The 26,502-nt window shown below is 39.1% G+C and overlaps 2 protein-coding genes across 2 annotated transcripts; one reads left to right on the forward strand and one right to left on the reverse strand.

Annotated features, from left to right (window-relative positions):
- The first annotated feature begins 49 nt into the window (after positions 1–49).
- capn5a (calpain 5a) lies at positions 50–26,283 on the forward strand. The gene is made up of 13 exons (XM_024277989.2): positions 50–302; positions 3,794–3,953; positions 7,426–7,557; positions 16,115–16,323; positions 17,793–17,985; positions 18,072–18,265; positions 20,269–20,346; positions 21,719–21,914; positions 22,018–22,140; positions 22,254–22,450; positions 23,108–23,229; positions 24,856–24,992; positions 25,065–26,283. Exons 2-13 carry the CDS (start codon positions 3,798–3,800, stop codon positions 25,239–25,241), a joined length of 1,914 nt encoding a protein of 637 aa, XP_024133757.1. The 5' UTR covers positions 50–302; positions 3,794–3,797; the 3' UTR covers positions 25,242–26,283.
- On the reverse strand, positions 9,666–12,874 carry ompa (olfactory marker protein a). The gene is made up of 2 exons (XM_024277995.2): positions 12,600–12,874; positions 9,666–11,826 (listed from the first exon to the last, which is right to left on the reverse strand). Exons 1-2 carry the CDS (start codon positions 12,666–12,668, stop codon positions 11,395–11,397), a joined length of 501 nt encoding a protein of 166 aa, XP_024133763.1. The 5' UTR covers positions 12,669–12,874; the 3' UTR covers positions 9,666–11,394.
- Positions 26,284–26,502: the final 219 nt, after the last annotated feature.

Genomic DNA, 26,502 nt, shown 5'->3' on the forward strand with positions numbered 1-26,502 from the left:
ATTTGGAAGCTGAAGATAAAACGCTGTAAAACTGCGTGAGGCATCTGTCATTAGAAACGTACGTCGTAAGGGGGTGGGAGTTTGTCCGAGCGGAACCTGAAGGCATCGCAGTCTGCCTCGAGCCATCAGCTCGCGACGTCGGAGCTCCCGTTGGATTTTTATTTTTGAACCCTCCGACGCTGCGGGCTTTTCTAAACGACAAAGCGGATTCTCTGACCTCGTTTTGGGGGGAAAGCCTCCGGAAGAAGACAGCGGGAGTGGCCGTGATCCACAAAACGGGGTTCAGGGAGAAAACACTTCAGGTAAAGTTGTTTTTAACTCGATATTAGAGTAAAATTCACCATGGAAAAAACAAACTGTCATGACGGGGGGAACTTTATCTCCTAATTATGGATTTATTGTCATAAAAGCACATTATTTCAAGTATCCGCGGCTTTCCCCCCTTTTAATTAATTTTATTCGTACATGAGAGTTAGCTTAAAGCAAAACGGTTACAACAAACATTTTTTTCTTTATTTATTTATTTTGTTACTATTTTCCCCCGGAAAAAAAACGGAATAGTTAACTGAAAACCTGCCCTAAAGGACATTTTAATCACTTCTTACTTAGCTAACTAAACATTTCTTACTAAATTAAACTAAAACTAGCGTTTAAGCCAAGTCTAAATAACAACATTATAACTTGGTACATTCTGTAAGCGTTTAAAGATCACGAAAGAGGTCGGAAATCTCCCTACAACAAATCTTTGATTTATGCTTAGTCATGTTGTGCTTAGTTTGTAATAATAATTGGAAAATGTTGGTTCAAATAGTTAGGTCGAACCTAACGATTTTAAAAAACAAAAACTGTATTTACATCAGTTTACCTTTAATATAGTCTCACGTTTATCTGTTGCCACTTGAAGCCACGCCCAAATCCGCTAATACCTGGTTCTTAGCGCCGCCCCCAAACAAAACTGATCTAAAATTAGCCTAATTTGTGTGTGTAGGAGATATTGGATATTGTTACTAGTGGAGCAGAGGAAAACAATTGGATTCCAGCTTTAAAACCTAAATTAATAATGACCTTTACAGTGTTTAAAATCCATACATTCACTTTTATTCTTCAATCAAATCATCCACTGCTTCATCTTCAGTTTTAAAGCTATATAAAGGCTACATTTTGTACACTTTTGCAGAACATTAGCTCAGGAACTCAATATTTTATAAAATACTTTTTCTGCGTTTGTCTTTCTAACACAATCTGATTTGGATGACTCCTCCCTCTGCCTTTGAAATTGTCTCTTTTCTGATTGGTAACGCGATTAAACCTCTCCTTCATGCTCGCTGCTTCTTAATTGGCTTATTGTTCCATTCACACCAACTCACAGACTGGGGGAAGGGGCAAAAACTATTTAAAACCCCCAGCTGTTCTTATCCATCACCTTAAAGGTCTTAAAGTTCCACTCCAATCATTTTTTTTGCCGGTTTTATAAAGCATTTCCATCTGTCTTTAAGCCCAAATCCAAAAACTGCTCATTTTCTGGTCATAGTTTCTGCAGAGCAGCAGGAGTTCCAACAGTTTTCCCTCTGAGATGTGGGCAAGACTGTTGGGGCGGAAGTAAGCCTGCACTCATTTCCCATGATCCCTTTGTTTACAAGCTCTCCTGCTAGCTTACAACCCCAAATTAACGTTAGGAGTGCAACAAAAATGGCGAGCAGTATCGGAGCTATTCAGCCGTACAGTCATGAGCCAGATTCCAGCTCAGACGAGACTTTTTTCCATCAGCATGCAGATGCTCTGCAGAAACACAAGTGTGCAGCTGCTCTGTTCAACTTCATGTCTGTTTTGTTGCATTGATGTGACTCTGATATGATTACTGGCCGGATGGCGTCCACAAGAACTCTCCATGGCAACAGTCAGCTGGTTGATTATGTTCATTAAGGTTTAGAGATAAAATACGTGATCTTTTCCCAATCTTTTCTAAAGCTTTTTAATGTTTACTGAATTAAAAAAACACAATTAAATCAATTCATGAAACAGGAAGTTGTTTGAACTTACATGTAGATGAGGAGTTCCTTTCAAAAATTAGATCTTTTCTTATTAAGAAAAACATGTTAAGGATCTTACATTTTTGTTTTGTCTTAAATGTCTCAATTCCTCTTCACTCTTCTCTGAATTCACTCCGATTTTAGTTCACTGTGGTTTTAAAACATCCATTTGTACACGTAAAGCTTCCTCCCCATCATTTCACTCGGGTTGAGGTCTGAAACTTGATGCTCTTCCTGTTTCCACCATTCGGGTGCAGATTTGCAGGTGACTTTGAGGTCATTGCTCTCCTCCATGACAACTTTTGCTTTAGGCCTCAAACATTTCTCTGAAATACTTGGGAGTTCAAAAGATTTGAAAGTCAAATTCAGTCTAAAGTTTGCAGGTCATGTGGCTCTAAAACCGTCCTTATCGTCTTTGGCTCCTCCGTCATTGAGTTTGCATCAGTCGGCTCCTCCTGGGTTTGGACCTGGATGGTCCTTGGCTGGAATCTTTCTGATATTCTACTTTAAAATCAAACCACACATCACCATCAAATATCCAGCTCATACATTTTTCTTGTTCATAGAGCAAATTAAGATTTAACAGCAAACATCAAAGACGGGAAGTTTTGAGATTATGGGAAATTGGAGTAAAGGGTAGACAGTCTTAAAATGTATCTCTTATTCATCATTTATTTATTTTAAAGTGACTGAAACATGCTTAAATGTCTCTAAAAGTTACACTTTATCCCAAAAATATCTGCAGAAGCCTTTTTTAATTTTGTGAGTGAATCTGTAATTTTTCAGACTAGAACATCTTTCTCTATTTATTTATTTTGCCTTAGTTTGACCTAATTATCAGAAATGTTATAATTGTTTGGTAATTTAATGCTTAGCTAATGATAAAACTCCAAAACGACTTTAGGTTGTTGTTCATCTAAAGTCAGATTTACTGATTTATAATGGTTGGGCAGAGCAATGACATGATTTAAAGTATTTTTGTTTTGTTCATTCATCTTCTGCTGCGCTTGTATAGATTAGCTTACTTTTAAACAAAACCTGCTCCAGATAATAACTCTGATCTTCAGCCAATATTTCTTGACATTCCGTTTACACAAACTACTTCCCTGGTTTGTCCACTTTTGTTTAACTTACAGGAACCTGCTGTTCACATCGCATCAACATCGGACTCACCGACACACACCCAGCAACAGACGCACACACCCGTACACAAATGATTAACGGACTTACTCTGTCGGTCCGTGGACAAACATGACCTTCCAAGTTTGTCCACATACCGTGACTGATGGGGTAGATTTAGTCGTGTAAATGTTTGGATCATATCTGACATTTTGAGTATCAAGAGTTGAGCACAGCTGCCTCTAACAAAATGTGTTTCCTTGGAGTTGAAACCTCCTCTGCAGTCACACAAACTGCTTTGTTTCTTTAAAGTTCTCTGAATTTTTTCTCCATAATCCCATCACCTTTTCTTTTCAGTTTTTTGCTAAAACTGCTATCTTTTTTCATTTTAAACACAAGTCTCCTGATATAAAAATGTCATTTGTGTTGTAGCAACTCACAAGAAAACCCCTAAACAGTTCTGTATTTTGACTAAATAAAGATTCATATACTGACTGATATTTTTACAAAAACTTTAAATTATTATTGTTTTATTTTGGATAATTTTTCAACATTTGACAGATTTAGCTGACAGCTGTGCTGTATCGACGTTGACATTTGAAGTGCAGTTCTGATGATGAAAGCTTCCTGCTCTCTCTCTGCAGGACCATGGTGGTTCCATATGAAGGCCAGTCCTTCTCTGCACTGAGAAAGCGCTGCCAGCAGAAGGAATGTCTGTTCGAGGATCCTCTGTTCCCGGCGTCGGATAAGTCTCTGTTCTATGAGAGAAACCGCGTCGGCCAAGTTGTGTGGAAAAGGCCTGGGGTAAGAAAAATCAACCTATTGTTGAGGAGGAATGAAGGCGGCTGCATACCTTCAGCCAAGGGGGCTCTTCTTTCAGTTTTTGTTGAATTCTTCCAAAAGAACAGATTGTTGCTCTGCTAACTTGCTAGATGAGCCACATAGATAAAGTGTGAACACTGAAAGGTTTGAAAAGAGATCTTTTTAAATAGAGATTGGCATTTATCTCAGAGATTCTGAGTCTTTTGTGGCACCACAAGTTCAACCAAGTCTAGAGGAGCTCCAGTGGGTGGAGACGGGGTGGGGTGATGGTCATGAGACAAGTCAACAAAGAAGTCTCTACATGGATGGAGTTGGAGAACAAAATCATTGTGTTTTTATTATTTCTCACTTTGTGACGGCACGTGTTTTTGTGAACACTCAGAGCTGTGGGTCTAGAGACCAACGTTAACATTTCAAACCTGGAACAGACTTTGCAATACTTGAACCACCTCATATGTAGTACACACGTTATATTTTGTAACGCAGGCAGCATCTGCAGACGTTTGATCCAGCTGAAGACCTTCATCCAACAACCAAAGCAGTCACGAACAAGTGTTTTTTTTTTTCTTTAAGGCTGCTGTCATAAATCAGAGTTGCAACATGATGAGGAAATAAGAGGAGGGACTCTTTTTGTGGATAAAAATAACTCATTCTGATGTAATAGGGCAGTCATGGCTGTCAGCAGATTTTCATCTAACGTCATTTTAATTGTGGTTATGAAAAAAACGGATCTAAGAGATGATTAAATTAACTTTATCTCATCTAGCAGAGCTGAAGGAAATCTGGTTCCTCATAAAACTGATCGTCCACCCTCTTACTGTCCTGAAGCAATTCCTCATTTCATAAAGTAAACACAACAAACTACAACTACTGGTCCTTATTTTACAAAAATACTTCCTCTTTGTGAGATTTTTTTATGTCTGGAGAAACTGTAGAACTCAAACGAGTGACCCTACGAGGAATTTCTCTAGTGGTTTACTTAGGAAGAGCTGCAGGTGAAAATATGTAGTATGTTCCATAATCATGACATCTGTATACATTTTATACGAAATGAAAACATTTTGCTGGTCACCGTTAGCTTCACGGAGAAACTGTGTTCATGTTAGTCTGTGGGCGGTGCTGGCAGCGCAGACTCTTCTTGGAAGGGGCTGTTCTCACTTTATGACCTTGTTAGAACCCGCTCGTTTTCATGGGTTGGGAGGGGCTGGTGCTCGGAGTGCAGGTTTTTAGAGGAATACACAGAAATCCATGAATGGATTGAGGTTGTTTATAGTGAGGAATGAACATTATAATACACGTCAAAGCTAAAACAATAGATTTTTGCATGGTGTAGTGGCTTCTCTTATCTACAGCCCTCCATGGGCCTGAACAACCCAAAAACCTGCAGCATCCATATGGATCAACAGGTGCATATGAATGATATCTGTAATCTCCTACCAAAACACTTTTGTCAACGTTTGTGATTTCATTCCAAAAGGAATTGTGTTGGAGGTTTATTCTTCTCTTCAATAGTTTTGTTGGTCTAAAGCTCCAACTTTAATGCACTTCTGGAGTTCATAGAAAACGCCCATGATCACATTGGCTCCATCTTTGTTTTTCTTCTGAGGACAGTGTTACAGTCATTCCTGTTGATGCTTTGCTGAGTGAAGATGATGGGAAAATGGAATCCTCTTTAATGGGATGTAATGGCTTTCCATCTCCTCTTCGCTGCTTTGCACACTGTATGCTCATTTAAGACAAACCCATTTCCAGTACCATCACAGCGTGGAATCTGTTAATGCAGTTGAGGTTTTACAATTGAAAGGAAGACTAACCCGATGTGTTTTATTCTAACCAGGTGAGTTTATTCTGAGTGTTTGGTTCCTTCTTTTTATTTTTAGGAGTTTTTATGCGACTTTCCCATGAAGAGTCTGTTCTCCTCTGCTAGTTTTGATGATCCATTCTTGATAGTGATCCATGATAAACTTAAAAAAATGTAATCAGTCAGATTAATCTCTAAAACAGTTTGACTTCTTGCTGGAGAGACTTGTACTGTTAGGAGCTTTGGCTAACAGGATAAAATGCACCACACCCAGACCGTGTGTTCATTTACTTACAGTCTATGATAACCTGAGGGGCTAAATAATTAAACAGGACTCCTAATCTGTAAATCAATATTATTGATTCTCTCAGGAAGTGAAGGCAAGGAGGTTTTTTTTTCTTTTAAGAAATCCTTCAAGTTATTTTGTTTGTCGACAGTTGGTGTCATCTGGAAACACAGACTTAATCATATTAGAAGTTCATTAAAATCTTTGTGAGAAAAGAGAAAAAGTAAAAAAGTTTTCTTGGTTTTAAATATTCCACTTTAAGTGTTTTCACAATTTGATTTTTTGTATATTATGTGATGGTTTTATATATTTATATGCTACCGTCTTTCTTACAGTGTGTGCTACTTTTTTATTTTATCTTGCATAATCGACTTCATTTTTAGCAACTTTTTTAAAATTTTGTCAGAAACAGAATTTTTACATAAATATTGAGAAAAAGTTCAAGTTGAGCTGGAAATGCCAGACTGATAAAATAGGAGGGAGTGGTTAACTTCTCACTGTGGTGTTGTGATAAAATCGCATTTATTGTATAATAAAAATTACTCTGAAGGTTTAAGATTATTTAGTCGTTTCCATAAATACCAAAGTCCTCGAGTGACGTGTTAAGAGAGGGGATTTAAATCTTTATGGTGTATATTTGGATGTTTTATTGCACAGACTACTTTGACAGAAGCCAGTCGGACACATCTGCTGGTTAGTAGCTGCATAATTACATGGATGTAAAGTTCTGCTCCGTGTCAAAGAAGGAGAACCTGCTCCCAACACGTCCTCACTTTGTGGTCTAACCGAGCAGCTTCAGGAGGACTATATTTAGCATCTGAGGAGAGAACACTGAAACTTCCAGTTTTAAAAATTCTTAGAAAGCAGAGATTCCTGAACTCCTGAATCTCTTTTCCTCTGTGGGAACAAACTGACCTGCAAAGGATAGTCCTGAAATCTAGACTTAAAGTTCTGTCTTTTGTTAGTTGAAGTTATTTGAGGAAGGCGTGCCTGCGTGTGTCTGCACATTGTTAGTGGTTGGATGGGTGTGTCCTGCTGGTTTATACCAGCTCTGTCATTTCTGCGAGGTTCTCCTGTGTCTGCTGCTCTGTAGTTTGTCCATCTTCAATGGACAGGGAGCTACTCTGTATTTACCCTCAGAGCTAGTTCATGTTCAACCACAGCCAGTGTTTGATTGAGGGCTCTGCAGAAGCTGAACAGAACAAACCAACACTATCTTAAGGTCTCATGCAGTTATTTCAGATTGTTCAATTTGGTCCAAATCATGTCATTACTGCATCCAGTGAGCTGTAGTGTGTGTTTTCTGGGTGATTTTATGTACCAGTTTGTAATAAATCCTCTCTTATTTTTGTCCTCTCACCTGGTAGGAGCTGAGCAGCGACCCCCATCTGTTTGTGGATGGCATCAGCGCGCACGACTTGCACCAAGGCCAGCTGGGAAACTGCTGGTTTGTGGCTGCCTGCTCCAGCCTGGCCTCCAGAGAAGCTCTGTGGCAGAAGGTGAGCGTAGGAAGAGAACATGTGCACGCGGTTTTCCATATCAAAAAGACCCCTCCCAGTTTAAATGAACCCCACATGCTGCTGAGCTTCAACAGGAGGAGCCCCAGTTTAATAGGGATGACAGAATTTGTTGTTAAAACAAGTTCAGAAAATCCAATCGTTGTCTAAATCAGCTCAGATAAAGCTTTCTGTAAGGACTCACTCTGATAAACTGTTTTTGATGTTTTTAACATGTTCTTGTGGCATTTTCCTCTTAATGAAGGGCATATATGAAGAAGATTAGGATTCAAACTGCATTTCTGAGTATGTCTTTATTCAAATTGTTGCAAATCAGGAGCAAACAAAATTTGAAAAACTGAGTGAGCTACAAGCTCACTGAAATGAACTTGGTTCAAGCTTTGGATTTACCAAATTAATGTTTAAATCTGCATTTCTACAGTCAGGAAAAGCTAACTTGGTAGTTGTGCAAACTTGTGTCCCCAATCAATACGCTGCGTTTAACGACACTAAAGCTGTGGTGACTCACTGATGACAGTCAGTCGTCCTGCAGGGTGTTTTCCTCAGATAAAAAGTTTCAGTGTGGAGGTGAAGAACACTTTACTGAGTCACAGTCATTAAGTTCAGTACAGGTCCGATGTATTTATGCTCGTGGGTGTGTCTGCTGTTAGTCTGCAGCAATTAACTATTGTTTGAAAAGAGTTCGGACCTAAAATGATACGTGAGAATGTTGGCTTGAATGTAGTTTTTTGAGAATTTTGTTTCTAACAAATTAATTCAGTGATGTTTGTAAGATATTCCTTCACTAAAATTATTTTTTTAAAAACCTTTTATGTGTAAGAAATAACAGTTCTGCAGCTTTTGCGCATTTTATCCACAAGGTGGCAGCAGTAACCACGATAAACCACACAGTTAACCAGAGTTTGTCCTCCTGGTAATGATTGATCAACTCTAAATTGTAAGTTAAATTAACTTTGCAGTTAACATTGCATAGACCTTATTTAGACAATTGCTTTTCTGTATATTTTTATTCAACTCAGAGTTCTCACAATTGGGAAAACATGGATGAGTAGAGAAAAATTATGATAAATCTTGCATTTTGTAGTCGGAATATCTAACATTTTACACAAAAAATAGCATATTTTATCCATTTAAATACAGCTTATTTGGCACTAACTATCTGACTAGATGTGTTTGGGTTTTTAGGCCTGCATACCATTTACTTTTCTGTAAACCTTATAACGACCCGTCTGTCTGCATATTTGAGATTGATTCATGCTGGTTAAACTCAGTGTTGCTGGTTTTTCCTGCAGAAACGGTCAGTTTACTGTTCTGTTGGTGTTTGACGCACACATAGGTTTGTTTGGGCAAACAGAATATTATATTAAAGAGGAAACTTTGCTAAAAACAACTATTTTTTTGCATATCACAGGAAATTTAAGGGTAAAATACTGGAAAGTGGACTCACTGACATGCACATTTAATCAAACAGGTAGACTTTTATCTGAGATACAGAATCTGTCTTAACATTGTAAAGCTGTTCAGCCTCAGCGTCTTTCTCCTCAAACTTTTGATGGTTTCTTGAAATTTTCTAAGGAAAGAACCGTCTTCTAATAACAAACATTTACTGAGGAAACTATGACTAATTCTGGAAACGATGCATTTAAATATGAAGGTTTTACTGACACAAGTCCTTGATATCGCTGTTCTACAGAGGAAGCGTGGACATGAGCACGATGTCCTCTTACCTCTGTGTCTGTCCCTTTGTGCTTTTCCTCTGCTGCTTTATTTGTGCCGTCTAGTCCCAAAGGTCTCCTGTAGTCCTTAGATTTCCATTAGCCGAGGCGGAAACTGATTTCTTTTTTCCAGTTGTCATTGCCTCTGTGGAGCTGTCAGTTGTCCAGACAGCCTCACTGGTTCCAACACAAACACCGGTTAGGTCTCCTGTTAGTAAAACGAGCTGCAAACCCCATGAATCCAAACAGGTAAACCTTTTCTGTTACAAAAAATTATAAATCTAACATTTTATCTATGATTTTACAGAAATACAAGGAAAACTAAAAGCTTAATAAGCTTTTAAGGTTTAAAATCTTTTATTTACCTTTGGTCAAATACAATCATGGAGGCAACAAAGATTAACATTGTAGTAACACTTTATTGGGATGTCACTTAAGAAATCACTTCAAATCCTACAACACAGAATCAGAAGCATTCATTAAAGCAGCTGAAGGAGAATGTCATCTACTGGAGAGCTAAAGGCAGAGCAGAAGAGTCGCTGTGCTGCTTAGATGCTGTCACAAAACGTTTTACCGAATTTACTGATTGTTTGAACATTTGTTCCTAACACTAATACAGTAAATCATAAACCTCAGAGTAAATAAAATGTTTTAACATTGTTAATCTGATCAAACATAAGTGAACCTGCTGCTTTCACCAGATTAATGAAATTAAGAAATCCATAAAGCAGACTATTTCTGCAGACTCATCTCCATTTCTGCTACTGTTCTTTCAAACTACTGTTTTATTTGGACATATTTTGTTATTGTATTTGTTATATGAGTGGACACTTCTGTCTTTTTCAGGTATTCCTCAAAACGAGGTGATTTTAAGGAATACCTGGTGTATCTAAGGAACAACGGTTTACAAACACACCAGTAACCCAGTTTCTGCTGAATGTGAGAGTTTGGAGCCTTATTACCTTTAGAAAAATCTACCACAAGAAACCAGATTGCCAGTTTACATGACTGTTAAAGGGCCCATATCCTGTAAAATCTACTTTTCAAAGATTTTAAGTGTATATTTAATGTTGATTCCTCACAAAAAATCAACCCCAAAATGGTATTTTGATCCATTCACGCATCTCTGAGAATTTCTCTAAAATCCTGTGCTCTTAGCACCAGCCCCTTCCAATTCACAAAAACAATTGGATCCTCACATTGTGATGTCACAAAGTGAGGAACAGCCCCTTTTAGGAATAGTCTGCGCTGCCAGCTCCACCCCCAGGATAATGCAGACACTTTCTCCATGGAGCTAACGGTGATTGGCTTTCATTTTATAAGCACAACATGCACATCCATCTTTACAAAAGTTCAGATATTTGTTTTTGTGGTCAAAACGCAGACACACTGCTGAGGTCGCTCTAAGATGATTTGATGAAATTGGTGGCATCCAGACGGAGCAAAAAGGCGGAGCCTCAGAGATCGAGGTGTCTTTCTTCAGTGTAGGAAAAGAGTTCATGAAAATAACTCGTATGGATGTAGTTTACTCTGAAAGACTAAAGAAAAGCATGGAGTTTGTGTTTGAGAAATCCGATTTTAACCTCATCATTTAAACGCACCACCAGTTGGACAGATGTTTCTCCACTCGGCTGTCAGGTTAACATTCTTTTTCCATTTAGTAAACATTATTTGAGTTTTTTATTTATCAAGAAAATAAAAAAGTATCCATTATAAATGAATCAAAATTTTGGTTGTTAGTGTTTAATTTCTTGGTAAGTAATTTGATTGTTTTAAAAAATAATTTACTTGTAAACATTTGTTAAAAATGGCACCAGCTTACTAAGATAAAACCGTTTGCTTCATTTTTGCTTGTTTCAGATTCATATTTTTGTATTGAACATTTAGTGAATTTTTTTTATACCTTTATAAAATAAAATTACATAAAGATTTTACCTAAAGCTTGGAAGCTAAACAGTAGCAGTTAGTAGTTTAAAAAAAATCACATTTACAAAACCAGTTTAAGCAGTCGTGAAGTTTGTGGGAGAACATTTAGGAAGAGAATAAAACATTTAAGAGCTTCTAGAATAGCTAAAGAGGACCCAGCTGGCTAAAGGGTTTTAGGTCATTTCTCTGGAAGGAACTCGATGGAGCAGCTGAGGTTTGCTGCTTCGGCCCCATCCTTGAAAGCCAGCAGAAAGTACATGACCTTCCGGACTTTTGCCAGCTCTGCGATCCTCTCTCCAAACTCCTGCATGTCCGCCTCCAGACACTTGAGAGGCGACTCCTCCGGATCCCCGGCGTTACGCCAAAATGTCCCGATGGGCTCCAGCAGCTGGCGCGTCATCAGGTTGGTCAGGTCGGGGGTCCAGTGCTGGGAAATACCGGTGATGGTGACTCGCCCATGGCCGGAGAGGGAGAAGTACCAGCGGGAAAAGCTCAGCTCCTGAACGGCAAAGTCCAGACGGTACACGGCCTCGTGGGGAAGGAGCAGACGCTCCCCGTCCTGACGCTTCTGCCCCGACCGCTGCAGGGACGACACCCGGAGACGCATCATCTGCAGAGGAAACGAGAAACGCCGTGTTGGTCTCAGACTCGATGGAAAGCTACCGTCTTTTGATACATTTTCAAGCTAAAACCAAAAAACTATGTTTCTAGAATATAGTTTTTGTATTAAAAAAATAACGATTTTTTTAGTCTACTCCCGATTCACAACAATTTGAATTAGGAAATTATAAGAAAAATAATAAAATCAAGAGGAAGAAACATCTAAATGTACAGACACATCCAGTTAAAGGACCCTGTTGAAGAAATTGGAAAAACGGACCCTCAGAATCAGCTTTATGTCTTCCTTCTCATTTTTTTTTCTGTTCACAAAGAGATGTAATATTACTGAACAGCTGCTGGGTTCGTTGCATGTAGGCTGCATTTGTCTGAATGAGCAGGAATGGTTTTTAGGCGACATGCCAGAGCGCCGGTCGACAGATCTATTGATTATCAGGCCGGGGTCAGCTTAGTTCTATTTATAACAAATATTCTAAAGAAAGGCTTAAAAACAAAAACATCCTAAAGCGGAAATCATTTAAAGAAGAAATGTGTATTTCTCTTTATTTCTTTTAATCATTGTCCTTAAAAGCAAATATATATATATATATATATATATATATATATATATATATATATATATTTAATAAAATCTTCCATAAATCTCATATTTGACCAAAAATTATAAATCTCGGTTAATTTTCTCTATAATTATTGTAGTGGTGTCGTTTTAACGTCCTGTCACCTGTGGGTGCCTGACGTGGAGGTGTCAGGTGTGAAGCTCACCTCCGTGAGGGCAGTGTCCTCTTTGAACTCCAGCACCAGCTTTTCAGAGGGACTCCCAGCTTTGTCCATGGCCGCGTCTGGCTCTGTAATCCTGGGTCGGGGAACGGGGCAAAGGCTGGCAGAGCAGAAACATTCAAGTATGGATGGATGGAGCCGGGACGGAGTTTCTAATGCTCTTCCTCCCTCCCTCTTGTTCTCATTGGTTAGTTTACCTCCTCTTCTCTCCTCCCAGCTGTTTCCACCACACTTTTTTCTCCCCCCTCGCCCCCTCTCCTACCCACGGGGCAGCTTGGTTGGGACTTATTGATCAGTCAGAGGGACAGCAGATATGAGTTCGGTGTTAAACTGTAATTATTTCAGCAGCATCGGTCTGATTTGCATCATTTTTTCAGAGTCTGGTTTGTGCCGTTTCTACAGGATTTGTGAAAAAAAAAAAATGATAGCAACATGCGGCGTGTGAGAGAGCTGAAGCCTTCAAGGACGAACGAAACATTCTTGAATGAAAGCAAAGTGCTGCTTTTGTCTGACCCTCATCCTCAATGGAGTGAATGACTCCAAACTCCGTGGAAAAGGTTCCAAAACACCTGAAAGACAAATGAAAAAAGTATTTTCCTTTTTTGAAGGCGTTAAACAGGTGGGTGATGTGTGAGGGTGCTAGGCAACAGGAGGCAGCGATGACGTACAGAAGGGAACTCTGGGAGTTTCCTGTGGGCTTCTGGGAGCTTGGATAGTTCTGGCTCAATGGATCAGTTTATTTAGAACCCTAACGTCAGCGAGATCGCGAGTGTTTCTTGGGATGTTGTCAGGAGAGATGTTGCACGGGTTTGGGATGGATGGATATCCCCTGTTTAGAAACTGGGTGACTCCTCGGTGCTCCTGTCAAGGAGGACTTTTTAGGACCAGAGGTACTGGTTTCACTGGACTCTGTCTACGTTTAACATAAATCTATCTGGTTAAAGGAAGCATGATTGTAAAGATGAGCATAAAAAAGTTCCATTTAGGTCAGCTGACCTGAAGGTTCCAGGGCCACATGTGACTCCTTCATCTCCTAAAATTTGGCACTTTGGCCTTACATTAAAAATTATAACAGTTTGAAGGAATTATTGCTAATGATTTAAGTTATTTCATTTTTGTTTAGGTTTTCCATTCTAATGAAAATTTGATTTTGGTGGTTTAACATGTTCTTGTGGTGTTTTTCTGTTTGAGGACATACAATAGGAAAATTTCTGAGTTGTTTTTTTAATCAAATTGTTGTGAATCAAAAACAGATGGAAAAATGTTGTTTGATAAAGAGACTATTTGTCATGTAGATAATATGCTGGGCGCAGTGGTAGAGCTCGAACATTTTATAAAGTGGTTTAGTAGGGTTTATTTTTAACAAAAATGCGTTTTTTTTTTCTTAGATGAGGTAGTATTGCTAATGTTGAAAAATACTTTATAGTAATGATTTTTGTTAGTCTTTGATGATGCTAATGTTGATTCAAATTTAGGAGGTCCAGGTTTGTGGGGAAAGCTTATGGCTGGGGGGCTTGCCCCCCTGTTGCCCCGCCCCTGGCTGGGCGGGTCACAAACTCCCTGCTCCGCTCCGTTCTTATGCATCTTAATTTTCCTCGTCTGAGCTGGAATCTGGATCAAAAGTGTACGGCTGGAGCGCTCCAGTGTTGTTTGCCATTTTTGTTGCACCCCTAATGTTAGGTAGTGGTGAGAGGGACTGTAAGCTAGCAGGAGAGCATGTAAACAAAGGGATGATGGGAAATGTGGGCAGGCTTACTCTACGCTAACAGTACCATCCACAACTTAGAGGCAAATTTCTAATGAACTCCTGCCACTCTGCAGAAACTATGTCCTAGAAAACGCTATTTTTTTTTTTTTTTGGCTAAAATGACACAAACTTAATAAAATACCATTGGGGACAATTTTACAACAGAGCAAACGTTGATCAGAATAGAACTGTAATGATGAGAAAGAATTTTTATTGACTAGTTTATTAGAATAAGTTTAGAAATTATATTCTTACCTTCTGATGCACAACAGTGTATTTGTAATTCAGTGGCAAAGTTCATATATAATTGCATTTACATGTAGTTTTTTATTTAAAATAATTTTACATACATCTTGTCATGCTTATATACAAGAGTAAACAAAGAAAAAGGATGACTGTGCTCCAAAGTGAAACGATAGAAAATGTCCTCTTTACTTAGGATTTCTTACATTTTTAAATCATGTAAATCTGCTTCAGCAAGAGAATCTTATTTGACAAAACTGTATTTTAATCTGAAAAGAACTTGTATGTCTTGCTGTCAAAAGTGAAATAAGTTAAAATTCTTGTAGAAAAAATTTACCCAACAAGTCAATTATTGTAAATATTTGAAAGCAAAGTTTCATAAATGAACTGCTTATTGGCCACTAAAACATAAAGATTGTGTATTTTTCCAACCATTCAAGTGTATCTTTGCAGCTCTAACTGGATTTTGATCTGTGAGAAACTGGACCAAACATCTCTTTTCGCTTTAGAAGTTGCAGACCCTGATGTAGGTCAAACAAACTGAAATCAATGTCCCACCACCACTGTGCTGCTGGTCTGCGGAGCACTTTTGTTCAAACTGCATTTATCAGTTATGAGACCATAAAATATCACCTTCAACTAGGGCTGGGCGATATAGGAATTTTCATATTGCGATATCGTTTTTTTCATTTTGTGCGATAACGATATTAAAAACGGTATAAATCAAATAATCAAATAATCAAAGTAATCTTTATTGCAAAGAGCTTTAGGACTTCAGATTTTTACACCTTAACATTTTCAGTTTAGAGGAGGGGGGTCCGGTGACGATGTTTCCAAAACAAAATATATAAACATCGTTACCTTGACATTAAAAATAAAAGTATTAGCGATTATATATTGGTTATTGGTTTACTGAAATAATGTTTTCTGTTGTGTCCTTTTGTCATCATTCGGGGCCTCCGTCCCCCCCCCTCTCAGTCTGGGATCCTAGAATCAGCCGCTCCGTAAGAAGAAGAAGAAGCGCGGCTCTTCCGGGGTTTTCTCCCGTGTTATTTAACACGAAAGTTTATCGCAATAGTCTCATTTCACTATCGAAAAAAAGTAATATCGCAATAACGATAATTATCGTTTTATCGCCCAGCCCTACCTTCAACTATTATGTTTCTGTACTTTCAAGCTTAGAATGTAAAAATTCTGCTCTTCAAATGAGTGGCCTTTCAAAAGTGAAGTACAGCAGAATTTTATCCATTCATCAGATCCCACTTTAATCCCTTTGGGGATCACAGGGTTGCTGGAGCCTATCCAAGCTGCTGTTAGGTGAACGTAGGGTACACCAGGAGAACGATGTACGAGGAGAACATGCAAACTCCACACAGAAAGGACTCAACTGGGATTCCAACCAGAGCCCTCTCACTGCGAGCTGAGAGTGTAGACCACTACTCCACTACTCCACTGTACAGCACATTCCCCCCTTATAACCTAAAGAATGCATTTCCTTTGGTTCTTGCAGGTGATTCCAGACTGGAAGGACCAGGAATGGGATAAGGAAAATCCACAGTCCTATGCTGGGATTTTCCACTTCCGTTTCTGGCGGTTTGGCGACTGGGTGGATGTGGTGATTGACGACCGCCTTCCCACTGTGAACGGAGAGCTCTTGTACGGTCACTCCAACGACCACAATGAGTTCTGGAGCGCTCTGGTGGAGAAGGCTTACGCCAAGTACGTTACTCCTGCGTGTTTGGGTGCATCCTCGGTTTTGTGTTAGGTCTACAGGCCTGTCCTGAAAAACCTCAGGAGCTGCAGAGGATTCATGTTCTAGTTTCTTTGTTTCTATAGTTTTAATGCTGTTTTTGCTCTTATCTATCCACATTAGCGATGCAGTGAGTTGTAGATTTATTTTATGACGTCAAGAGTAAAAAAATGCTGGCAGAGTGTGAAAATTAACTATATGAATGAGAAAAATGCTGCTGCTAAGATAATATACCGTCAGATTTTACTGGAGAAATTCTTGTTTATTCTATTGCAATGCACAGAATAGAAATAAATCCGATGGATGCATTAGCAAATAAGAACATAAAAAGTGCAAAATCAAACAATCAACATTACAAAAAGTGACTAAATCTCCTAAAACAACAAAAACAAAGCTGGTGATGAGTTAATAATGACACACTTCAAGGCTTTTACTTGACATTTAGCTGAAAAAGATTCATACTTTCAGTCAAAAAAGGAAAAAGAAAAGAAATCAGGAGGAGATCTGGTGGCCAACTGAAGCCATTACAGCTATCCAAAGCTTTGTCACAAATTGGAAGTTGTTGATTAATATTCATTTAGAGAGATTCTTCTTTGTTCAGATCTCAGATATATTGTTTACTGCAATCTTAAAGTCCCAATTCCACTCCAACTATATTTTTTATTATGATTATGCCATTTTTAGCTAAAATCAAAAAGCCTGTGTAATTTTTAAGAAATATTTACTGCAGAGCTCATTAGAAATTTGGTTTTGGGTTGTAGGCAGGACTGTTGGTGTGGAACTTAGCCTAGCTAATTTCCTAGCATCCCTTTGTTTACACTCTCCCCCGCTAGCAAAAAGCACCTCAGAACCCCAAGCTAACAGTGACAAAGCAAAAAAAACAGCAACTAATATCCAAGCTATCCATTATGCTTTTTTCTGTGCTATGCTAATGTTAGCTTGGGCTTGTGATGGGATATAAGCTAGTGAGAGAGAGTATAAACAAAGGGTTGATGGGAAATTAGTGGAGCAAACTTTCTTATGCCAACAGTCCCTCCCACAACTCAGATGAACTCCTGCCGCTCTACAGAAAATATGTCTCTAAAAAATCACACAGACTTTTGATCATCATTTTACAGTGGAACAAAATATAGTTGGAATTGGACTTGTATTATTAAAATATTTTTTGTGTTTTTAGCACCAAAAAATGTAAAAGCGTCCTTCATTGGTCCATGTTGTTACTGTAAAGGAGAATTGGTTTTCAATTGGTTTACCTGATTTAATAAAGGTTAGATAAAACCCTAATGAATTTATTTCATTAGTGTAGTATATTTATTTACTATTTAAAAGATAAATTGTTTACTATTTTGATCAAATATTTTAGCTTTAATTCTTTTTTTTGTCAGTTTAATAGTCCTCTTCAATAAAACACTCCTCTTTTTAAATGTTTGCTCTTTAGGATGTTTGGATGCTACGAGGCTCTGGACGGAGGGAACACCGCCGACGCTCTGGTGGATTTCACTGGAGGAGTGTCCGAACCGATAGATCTGTTAGAGAACGGCCACAAAGAGGATGAGGAGAAGCGGGACGAGCTGTTCGAGAGAGTCCTGAAAGTGCACAACAGAGGAGGCCTCATCAGCTGCTCCATCCGGGTGAGAACTGCAGGGATTCTAACCCACAGCACCAGAGTCGTGGCTCTCGATTGTTAAGGAGTTACAGCCGTGATGCGTTTCTCCAGGCAGCCAGTGCAGCGGACATGGAGGCCCGGCTGGGCTGTGGGTTGGTGAAGGGCCATGCGTACGCCGTGACAGAGGTGCGGCGGGTCAGGCTGGGCCACGGCCTGCTGGCCTTCTTCAAGTCGGACAAACTCTCCATGATCCGTATGAGGAATCCGTGGGGGCAGCGAGAGTGGAACGGGCCCTGGAGTGACAGGTGAGCAGGAGGACCACGAACCGCTAAATGAAGAGTGTGCAGGTAAAGAAACTCCAAACTCAGTGGGTGGTGAGCTGACGGTATGCAGACCTGCAGTGTGTCCCGTTTGTGTCACTCGTTTCTGAGTGGCGCTATGTAGAAAGATGTGGAAGAGAAAAAACTAAATATGAAAGACATTCTATTTATGTTTGTATTCCATTGAGAGAAGCAGCAATATTTATGAAAAACAAAGAAATGAATAGAAAAAAAAGCACACAAATGTTAGTTTTGGTATGTATTTCTTTAGTTGTGTTTCTTTTCTTCTCAAAGCAGCTTCTCCAGCTGACACTTAGCAGAGAGTCAGTGGACTCCTGTGTACCATAGTACCACAGTAGAAACACAATTACAGCCATTAGGCTCAGAACTAAAAAAAAAACAAAAAAACTTCTACTTTTCCCACAAATTATATTTATATATTTAAACCTTTTACTAAAATGTGTTGGAAGTCACCTCCTCCACACAAGAAAAATATCATAAAGTTCAGGAGAACGTTGGTTTTGGACTCCACTCACTGATCATATCATCAGTGCGTCAATGACCAAAGCTGAGTCCCTGATTGGTCGACGCAATGCGTCCTCTTCAGGAAACACTGACGCTCAAAACACGCTACTGCCAGATTTCTCTGCCCAATGCTTGAATTTTCCTTAAGACCTCTGATTGTATCTAAGCATTGAATTAAAATCCCATATGTTTTGATCTGTTGTAAAAGTGTTTCTTTAAATTAGGATTATACCGTTTTATGTCGTTTTCTAGGACAAAGTTTGTGCAGAGCTGCAGGAGTTCTTCAGAAATTTGCTTCTGATTTTTGGGCATGAAAGAAAACCTTCACTGACTTTCCCATCAGCCCGCTGTTTACATTCTCTCCCGGTAGCTTACAGCCCCTCACAACTCCATGCTAACATTAGCAGTGCAACAAACATGGTGAACAGTATTGGAACTATCCAGCCGTATAGTTTGAATTAGATGCCAGCTCAGACAAAACGTACAAACAAAGATGGAATCGTCAGAACGCAGCGGAGCAGGGAGACTTTGGCCCCGCCCATGGTCACAAAAGAAAGCTTTTTCAAACTGCATTTTTTCATTTGCTCCTTATTCCTCCCATTTTGAACATAGAAACCTCAGAAATGCAGCTTTAACCGTAATGTTCATTACATATATGTCCTCCATCATGACAAAAATGCTACAAGAACATGTTACAAACACAATTTTCATTGGAGTGGATTTGAAACCGACCCTGACCCTCGACTCACGTTCGGTGTGAACAGTCAAAAGAAGAGGGGGGCAAAAAGAAAAGGAGGAAGCACGAACACGCATACTCCACTCTGACCATCTCAGCTGCAAACGTCTCCAAGACTCTCCATCTGATCTTCATGACCGTTGTCGCAGAGACAAAGAGAAGAAGCTGAAACAAGTGTCTGAGAGTGGAAACAAAGTCTGTCAGTCTGCATCTGTGGGGATTTTGAAATGTAAATTAAAGACGCATCTTTTTAACTCAACATTTACAAAATTCATTTAACCAATTTATTTATTTGGTGTTTAAGGTTTATAATTTGCACATATTCTACCCTTTCTATTAATCTATGGAGTGTCTTCTCAAACTATTAGCCACAGCCTTTCTACTGTCTTCTGTTCGTCTTTTGATTTTCGTTGTCTTTAGTGTTTCGTTTAATGACTTTTTATTGTTTTTACTTATGATTTTATATGTCATCTTGATGAAAGATGCTTCACAAATTGATTGATTACTTTAGACTTAAATTAATTGAAATGATCAGCTCAACAAGAACATTTGTTTTTTTGTCCCAAAAAATGTACAAAATCCTGTTTACTTTCCATACAAAATGAGTCACAATTATAGTTATTTTTTGATCATAACACAATATTTTTGCATGTTTGTCGCTCAGACTTTACCAGCCTGGACGTGTTTGGTGAAGTGAGTTTACTGAGGCTTCTCTGCTTGTTTGCAGCTCTGAAGAGTGGAAGAAGGTCAGCAAAAGTGAAAGAGAGAAGATGGGCGTCACAGTGCAGGACGATGGAGAGTTCTGGTGAGTTTTAGTCATAGACTGTATATAAAATAACTGGACGAAGCAAGCCCCCCTACTTCCGTGTTCCATATAGGAAGTACCACTGGGTTGCAAAAAGGCCAAAGTCCCATTGACTTACATTGAGAAACAGACAGTTATTTCTCAGTCATTTTATATCTCAGAATAATCATTCTTCCTCTGCTGCTTTCTGCTTAACTTCTTTTTTCTAATCCTAATTTTTTTTCAAAGATTTTTTTCCATTATCACAAGTTATTAGAGTTATAAATTGACCAATCAGATGGCTCAATAAGCGTTTGTGGGTCTGACGTCGACCGTCTGGGGGGTTTGAGTGACAGATGACGGGTAGCCAATGGGAGCAGACTTCATCAATGGGTCCGTGAAGACCTTTTAACACCTACTATGCAATTCAACAATGTACCAATCATTGTTCTACTGTTGTTTTCCTCAATGGAATGTACCGATGCAGCAGTTTAAAACAACAAGAGACCCATGCTCTCCACAGTTTTAGATGAGGATTTACTCTGTAGAAATAGATTTCACTCTGAGGTTATGTGCTTTGGACTTTTTTGTTTGTTTAATGTTCATTTTTCACTTTTCACTCGTATTTTCAAACAGAAAAAAGATCCAGCTGTTCTCTTGTTAGGATGGTTATTTATTTTAAATACCGCTGAACGCTCTTCTCACGTGCTTCTGATCAGACTATAAACCTGCATGTGAAGTAACGCTGCGGCTCGCGCGAGGGGGCCGCGCGCAGTTCGGGCACGGCGTCACCCAAATGCTCCTTTTATCTCGACAAAAAGGAATAAATGTAAGTAAATCCAAAAGGACCGCTGACAGAATCAACTGTTGGAATGGTTCTCCCTCGGCTTCAGCAATGACTTGTACAATTCTCTCGAGGCGACGACGATGAAGTTGGCTTCCGATTCACAGCGAGAGCGTTCCACTGTATTTTTCGAACTCAGACCACCTAAAAACAGGTCCTGTTCGGAAAAATCGGAAGCCAGCTTCACGGTCGTCTCGAGCCAGCGTTTACATCCGCGGTCCCATGGTAAAGGCGTGGAAAGAGGCAGACGGTTGCAATAAACTCACTCCTGATTGGCGACAGTACTTCCTGTAGATTCGATGACTCAGCTATGACTCAGACCAATCGCTGAAGATTGTTTGCAAATGGCGGTATCCATTTCAGGAATTGACGGTGAAAGCGGCGGCCTACTTTTGCGAGGAGAGGAAGTAATGCATTTCCAATGGGGGACCTCAGTGCTCGATTTGTCCATTGTTTTTACAGTCTATGGTTTTAGTGCAGTGCTGCCACCTAGTGAGCCAAATAATAATAAAATAAACTAATCTTATCTGTTCCTCTGGCCTCCTGCAGGATGACGTTTGATGACTTCCTCACTAACTTCACAGACCTCATTCTCTGTCGTCTCATCAACACGTCTTACCTGAGCCTTCACAAAACCTGGGAGGAGGTGGTCATCCGTGGCTTCTGGCGCCGCCACGATGAACCGTTGCGTAACCGAGCTGGTGGCTGCTCCAACAACAAACACTCCCACTTTCAGAATCCACAGGTTCTTATTCTCTTTCCAATGATTTCTGATCCTGAGATTTGGGGATTTAGTGTCAGTCTCTTAACACCGTTCTTTCTTTTTTTCTCCTCCTCGTGCGTTTTAGTACGTGTTTGACGTGACCAAACCTGAGGATGAGGTTCTGATCTGCCTGCAGCAGAAAGACCGCAGAGCCACGCTGAAGGAAGGACGAGGAGAAAACCTGCCCATCGGCTTCGACATTCAGAGAGTGAGATGTTGATAGATACGTCAGAGAAATGTTTAAGTCTAACTTTGATTAAAAGTTGGTCTGATGAACTGGGATTATCCACAAAGTGATTTATATTCTGGTGTGGCGTTCAGGTGGAGCTGAACAGGGTCTACCGAATGCATGCTGCCCAGCAGAAAATTGGAGGCAGCATCTACATCAACTCCAGGGCCGTGTTCCTGCGCATCGACCTCAAAAAGGGCCGATACGTCATCATCCCCACAACCTTTGAAGCTGGCCTGGAAGGAGAGTTTCTGCTCCGCGTTTTCACCGACGTTCCCTCAAACTGCAGGTAAAACCACAAGAAGTTCAGCTTGAGCCGTCATAGATCTAAAGAGATCTGTTCTCATGTTTCAAATAAAGTAAGTCCATAAAAAAATGGTGCTTTAGGTTTATTTTTTTTAGAAAATGTTATTGTGGTGGGGCTCTTTCTGCAGTTACCTTTCGCTTCTCGGACTTCCTCCTCTTTTAAAAACAGCCTACATTTTTATAAAAATAGTTTTCCAATAATTTCAGAATTTGAGTTTAAAGGTTGTAAATATGAAGGCAACAACAGTTATTAGTAACATTTATTATTGTTAATAAAGGTAGACAAATACATGAGGCACAGATATGTATTTATGATAAATGTAAATGGTTTTTGTAATAAATCTTAAGTTGTTTTTACATCTTTTTGTTTAAATAGTTGTAAAGAAGCCTCCAGATGTTTGTAAATATTCCACAAATTTAATATTTCTGTTTTTTTTTGTAGTTTTTTATTTTCTGCCAGATATCCTCTGGACTGCATTACATGATGCACAAAAATATTTCACTGAAGGTAAATTATTGAAAAGACCTTCAAAAGTAGCAGCCAAGCTCGATTTCCACCATAAATGATGACGTTAATAGTGGTCCAGAACTGTTTTCTCTGTCAGGAATTAAGAGTTTTCTTTTTCGTCTGTGTCTGCAGGGAGCTGACTCTGGATGAGCCTCGCCGGAGCTGCTGGTCTGGGCTGTGCGGGTATCCATCGCTGGTCACGCAGGTCTACGTGCAGCAGGCTAACGGACTCGCAGGACAGGACTCGGACAGAGGTAGATGCTGTTCACTCCACAGATTACACTTTACAAGGAGGAGATCACATTTAAGGGTTAATTAAAGATGAGGTTAAATCGATGTTTAATAATATAATTTCTTAATTTATTCCTTCGTCGTCTGTAGTCTAGGTCTCAAACCCCGCAGAGAAAAAAAACACTGTTTTATTGAATGTCTTATTCAAAGGAAACTTTTTGAAAACTACTGGATTCTCTCCCCCCCACATCTGATTAATTCTTGACACAAATCAAGTCACTCCGTCACAAATTGAAAATCCATCCGCTACTTTGTTACAGCGTCTGCACCGACCGCTAAATTAAAAACCCAAACTAGCAAAATAAAAAAATGCATTTGAAAAGTTTATTTTGGCAGGAAAGGGTTATTGAGGAAACAAAGGAAAAGCCTTCACCTTCAAAATAAGAGAGCTGCATTTAAAAGGCAAACATCAGGAGTCTTTACTTCAAATATGGATTTATAGAGACAATTGTTCCCATAATGATAATGCAGAACACTCAGCAAACGGCTGTTTAAAGTACAAGGATGCTGCTAATAAAGTTGTTCAAACAATAGATTTACGTGTATTATTATATTTAGAAGTAGTTTAGTTTCAGCGACCATTTTTTTAATTTATCCGTTGCACCTTAAAGTCAGATGAGGCTGAAGTTGGTGTCTGATTTATTTTTTAATTAAATTTAATTTTTTTAGCTTCCACTTTGTCAATTATGGGTTAAGGAAAAATCTAAATCACATTTTAATGGTTTCTGCATGAAATACAAATACAATTTAAACCATCTGCAAATATGTAAGTTAAGATAGCTGTAAGATAAAAATAACAAAAATCAGACACGGTGGATGGAAATATTGTTCGACATTAAACTGGTTAGTGGCTGAAAATGGTTGGGGACGACTGATCGGGAGGATAGCTTTAGAAATTAGCAGCAGCTCTGATTGATTTTTTTGTTTATGTTAAGGCAATGGTTAAAATATTTGGACAAAATTTTATTATTTATTATTTTTGGCATTTTTAACATTTTTGCAACCGTGAAAAAAATCTGTGCAAGGAGTACATTAATACAGAAGCCAAAAATGCTCCGGCCTACTACTATATATATATATATATTTTTTATCATTTTCTCATTATAACGAGATAATTCAGAACAAAGAATGAAGCGTCTCCATCTCCCTTTCCCACACTGAGACGCTGAGACTTGACATGTTTTAAGTCTCTTTATTTTGTGGTTCTCAACAAAACCAGCTGAAGAAAACAATCCACAAAAGTAGTTTGTTTTAGTATATTTTTTGTATTTATTAGTGGATCTATGCTCCTCAAACACCTTAATGCCACCGTCCCTTTATTTTCCTAAAACCTCAGAACAAACAGGTGGACTGACAGAGTTCAGCAGTTTTTGTTGTAAACCACAAAATAAAGAGACTTAAATCAGGTAAAGTCTTGCCGTCTCCGTGCGGGAAAGGGAGAGAGGTTCTTCATTATCTCATTACAACAAGAAAACAACAAAAAAAAGTAGGGCATCTGTACATTTAGGACCAGGTTCACATTTATAACTCAAAATGGATCAAAATGGCATCAAAACAAAGTTGTAAACATATAAATGTGTTTCTTCAAGTGTCAGATCCGTACGTGATCATCCGCTGCGAAGGACAGGAAGTTCGCTCTGACGTCCACAAAGACACCTGCAGCCCCGTCTTTGACACCAAGGCTGTGTTCTACAGGAAGAAATCCAACCAGCCCGTCACTGTGGAGGTTTGTGCGTTTGAATGTTGCAGAGGCCTCTGGTGGTGCACAACGGCGCTAATTCTTCTCCTTGTGTGTCAGATCTACAACCACAACGTGTTCAAGGACTCCTTCCTGGGCAGAGTGACGCTGCCTGCTGAAGAGGGGACGCTCCAGAAGACCCTGCACCTGAAGAACAAGGGCGACCGCCAAGACAACGACCTCCCCGGTACCATCACTCTGTCCATCGAGACCAGCTCGGTGCTGACCAACATCTGAGCCACTAAAACCTTTAAAAACCAACATGGCCTCCTTCGCCTCTGGCTGTAAATATTCACATTTATCCAGCGAGAACCTGCGGAGAACTCTGTTTACAGAAGCATCTAAATATACCCAAACCACAAATTCATAATCGTCTTAACTCTATTGTTTACATGAAAAGTATTTCTTCTCCCGTTTACTGTTTTAGCAGCTAATTTACTATTTTACTCCAATGCAATGTCTTGTTTTTTTATACATCATATTTCACTTTTTTAAGTCTTCTTCATAGATAGAACACTCCATTTAATTCATGTGACAATCCAACTGAGCCGTGACCCTCCTGACCGGGCGTGTGAAGCTCCTCCTCCTCCATGAAGGTTTATGTAAATCACTCAGAAGACATGGTAAAAAGCTTCAACAACCACTCACACCAAATGTTAAGTTTACTGTCCATCTCGAAGATGGACATTTGACTGAAACTGAAGCAGCAACACGTGTTTGCTCTGGTTTCATTATGAAGGAGCAGCACATCTGCTGCTGTTCCTTTCAAAATAAACTTGCATACTAAAGCCAGAGCCAGTGTCACATCCTCCAACCTGGTTTTAACTTCATTCTTTTTTTCAAGTTTTTAATAAAGGTTTATTCTGCTGGATCACTGGAGCTCTTTCTCTACCAGCAGAGGGCGCTATCATCCTGATTTATTTCTGTTTTGCCTCACAGTTTAATTACTGTGAACATCAGATATTAGCATGATCGCATGTTACAACTTTTTCAAGTGTAATTATTTTGTTTTCCATCAATTTGTGAAAATCTTACAAATATTTTTAAACTTTTTTCACTTCTGTGTTTAGAATCTGTATCAGTTCAAATCAGAACCCTTTCCAGAATGAGTTTGTCTCTCTAAAGTCTCGGCTTTGACTTGGTTTTTGCTGAACGTTGTAAATGTCCTTCAGCTCGACTGAAAGATTCACATTGTCGGATTTGGTGTCAAGTTTTCCTGAAAGATCTGCTTGTGCCAAATCTACGGCTTATTGTAGCACAAATAAACGAAGCAAAAGTATTTAGATGTTCTTTGTTTGTATCTGTCACTCTCATGTGTTCAACAGCTGAATGTTCAAACTATTCAAAAAATGATGATTTTATTGTACTTTGAATCAGATGACATGAACCAAAAAATTAATTTACATGACGAAACATTTAAACTAAAACATTCTTTTTTACTGCCTTTTTTATGTCATATAAACTGTTTTAATTTGTAAAATAAGGACCTAAACGTCAC

This window comes from Oryzias melastigma, linkage group LG13, assembly GCF_002922805.2.
Source record: "Oryzias melastigma strain HK-1 linkage group LG13, ASM292280v2, whole genome shotgun sequence".
NCBI classification, from domain to species: Eukaryota; Metazoa; Chordata; class Actinopteri; order Beloniformes; family Adrianichthyidae; genus Oryzias; species Oryzias melastigma.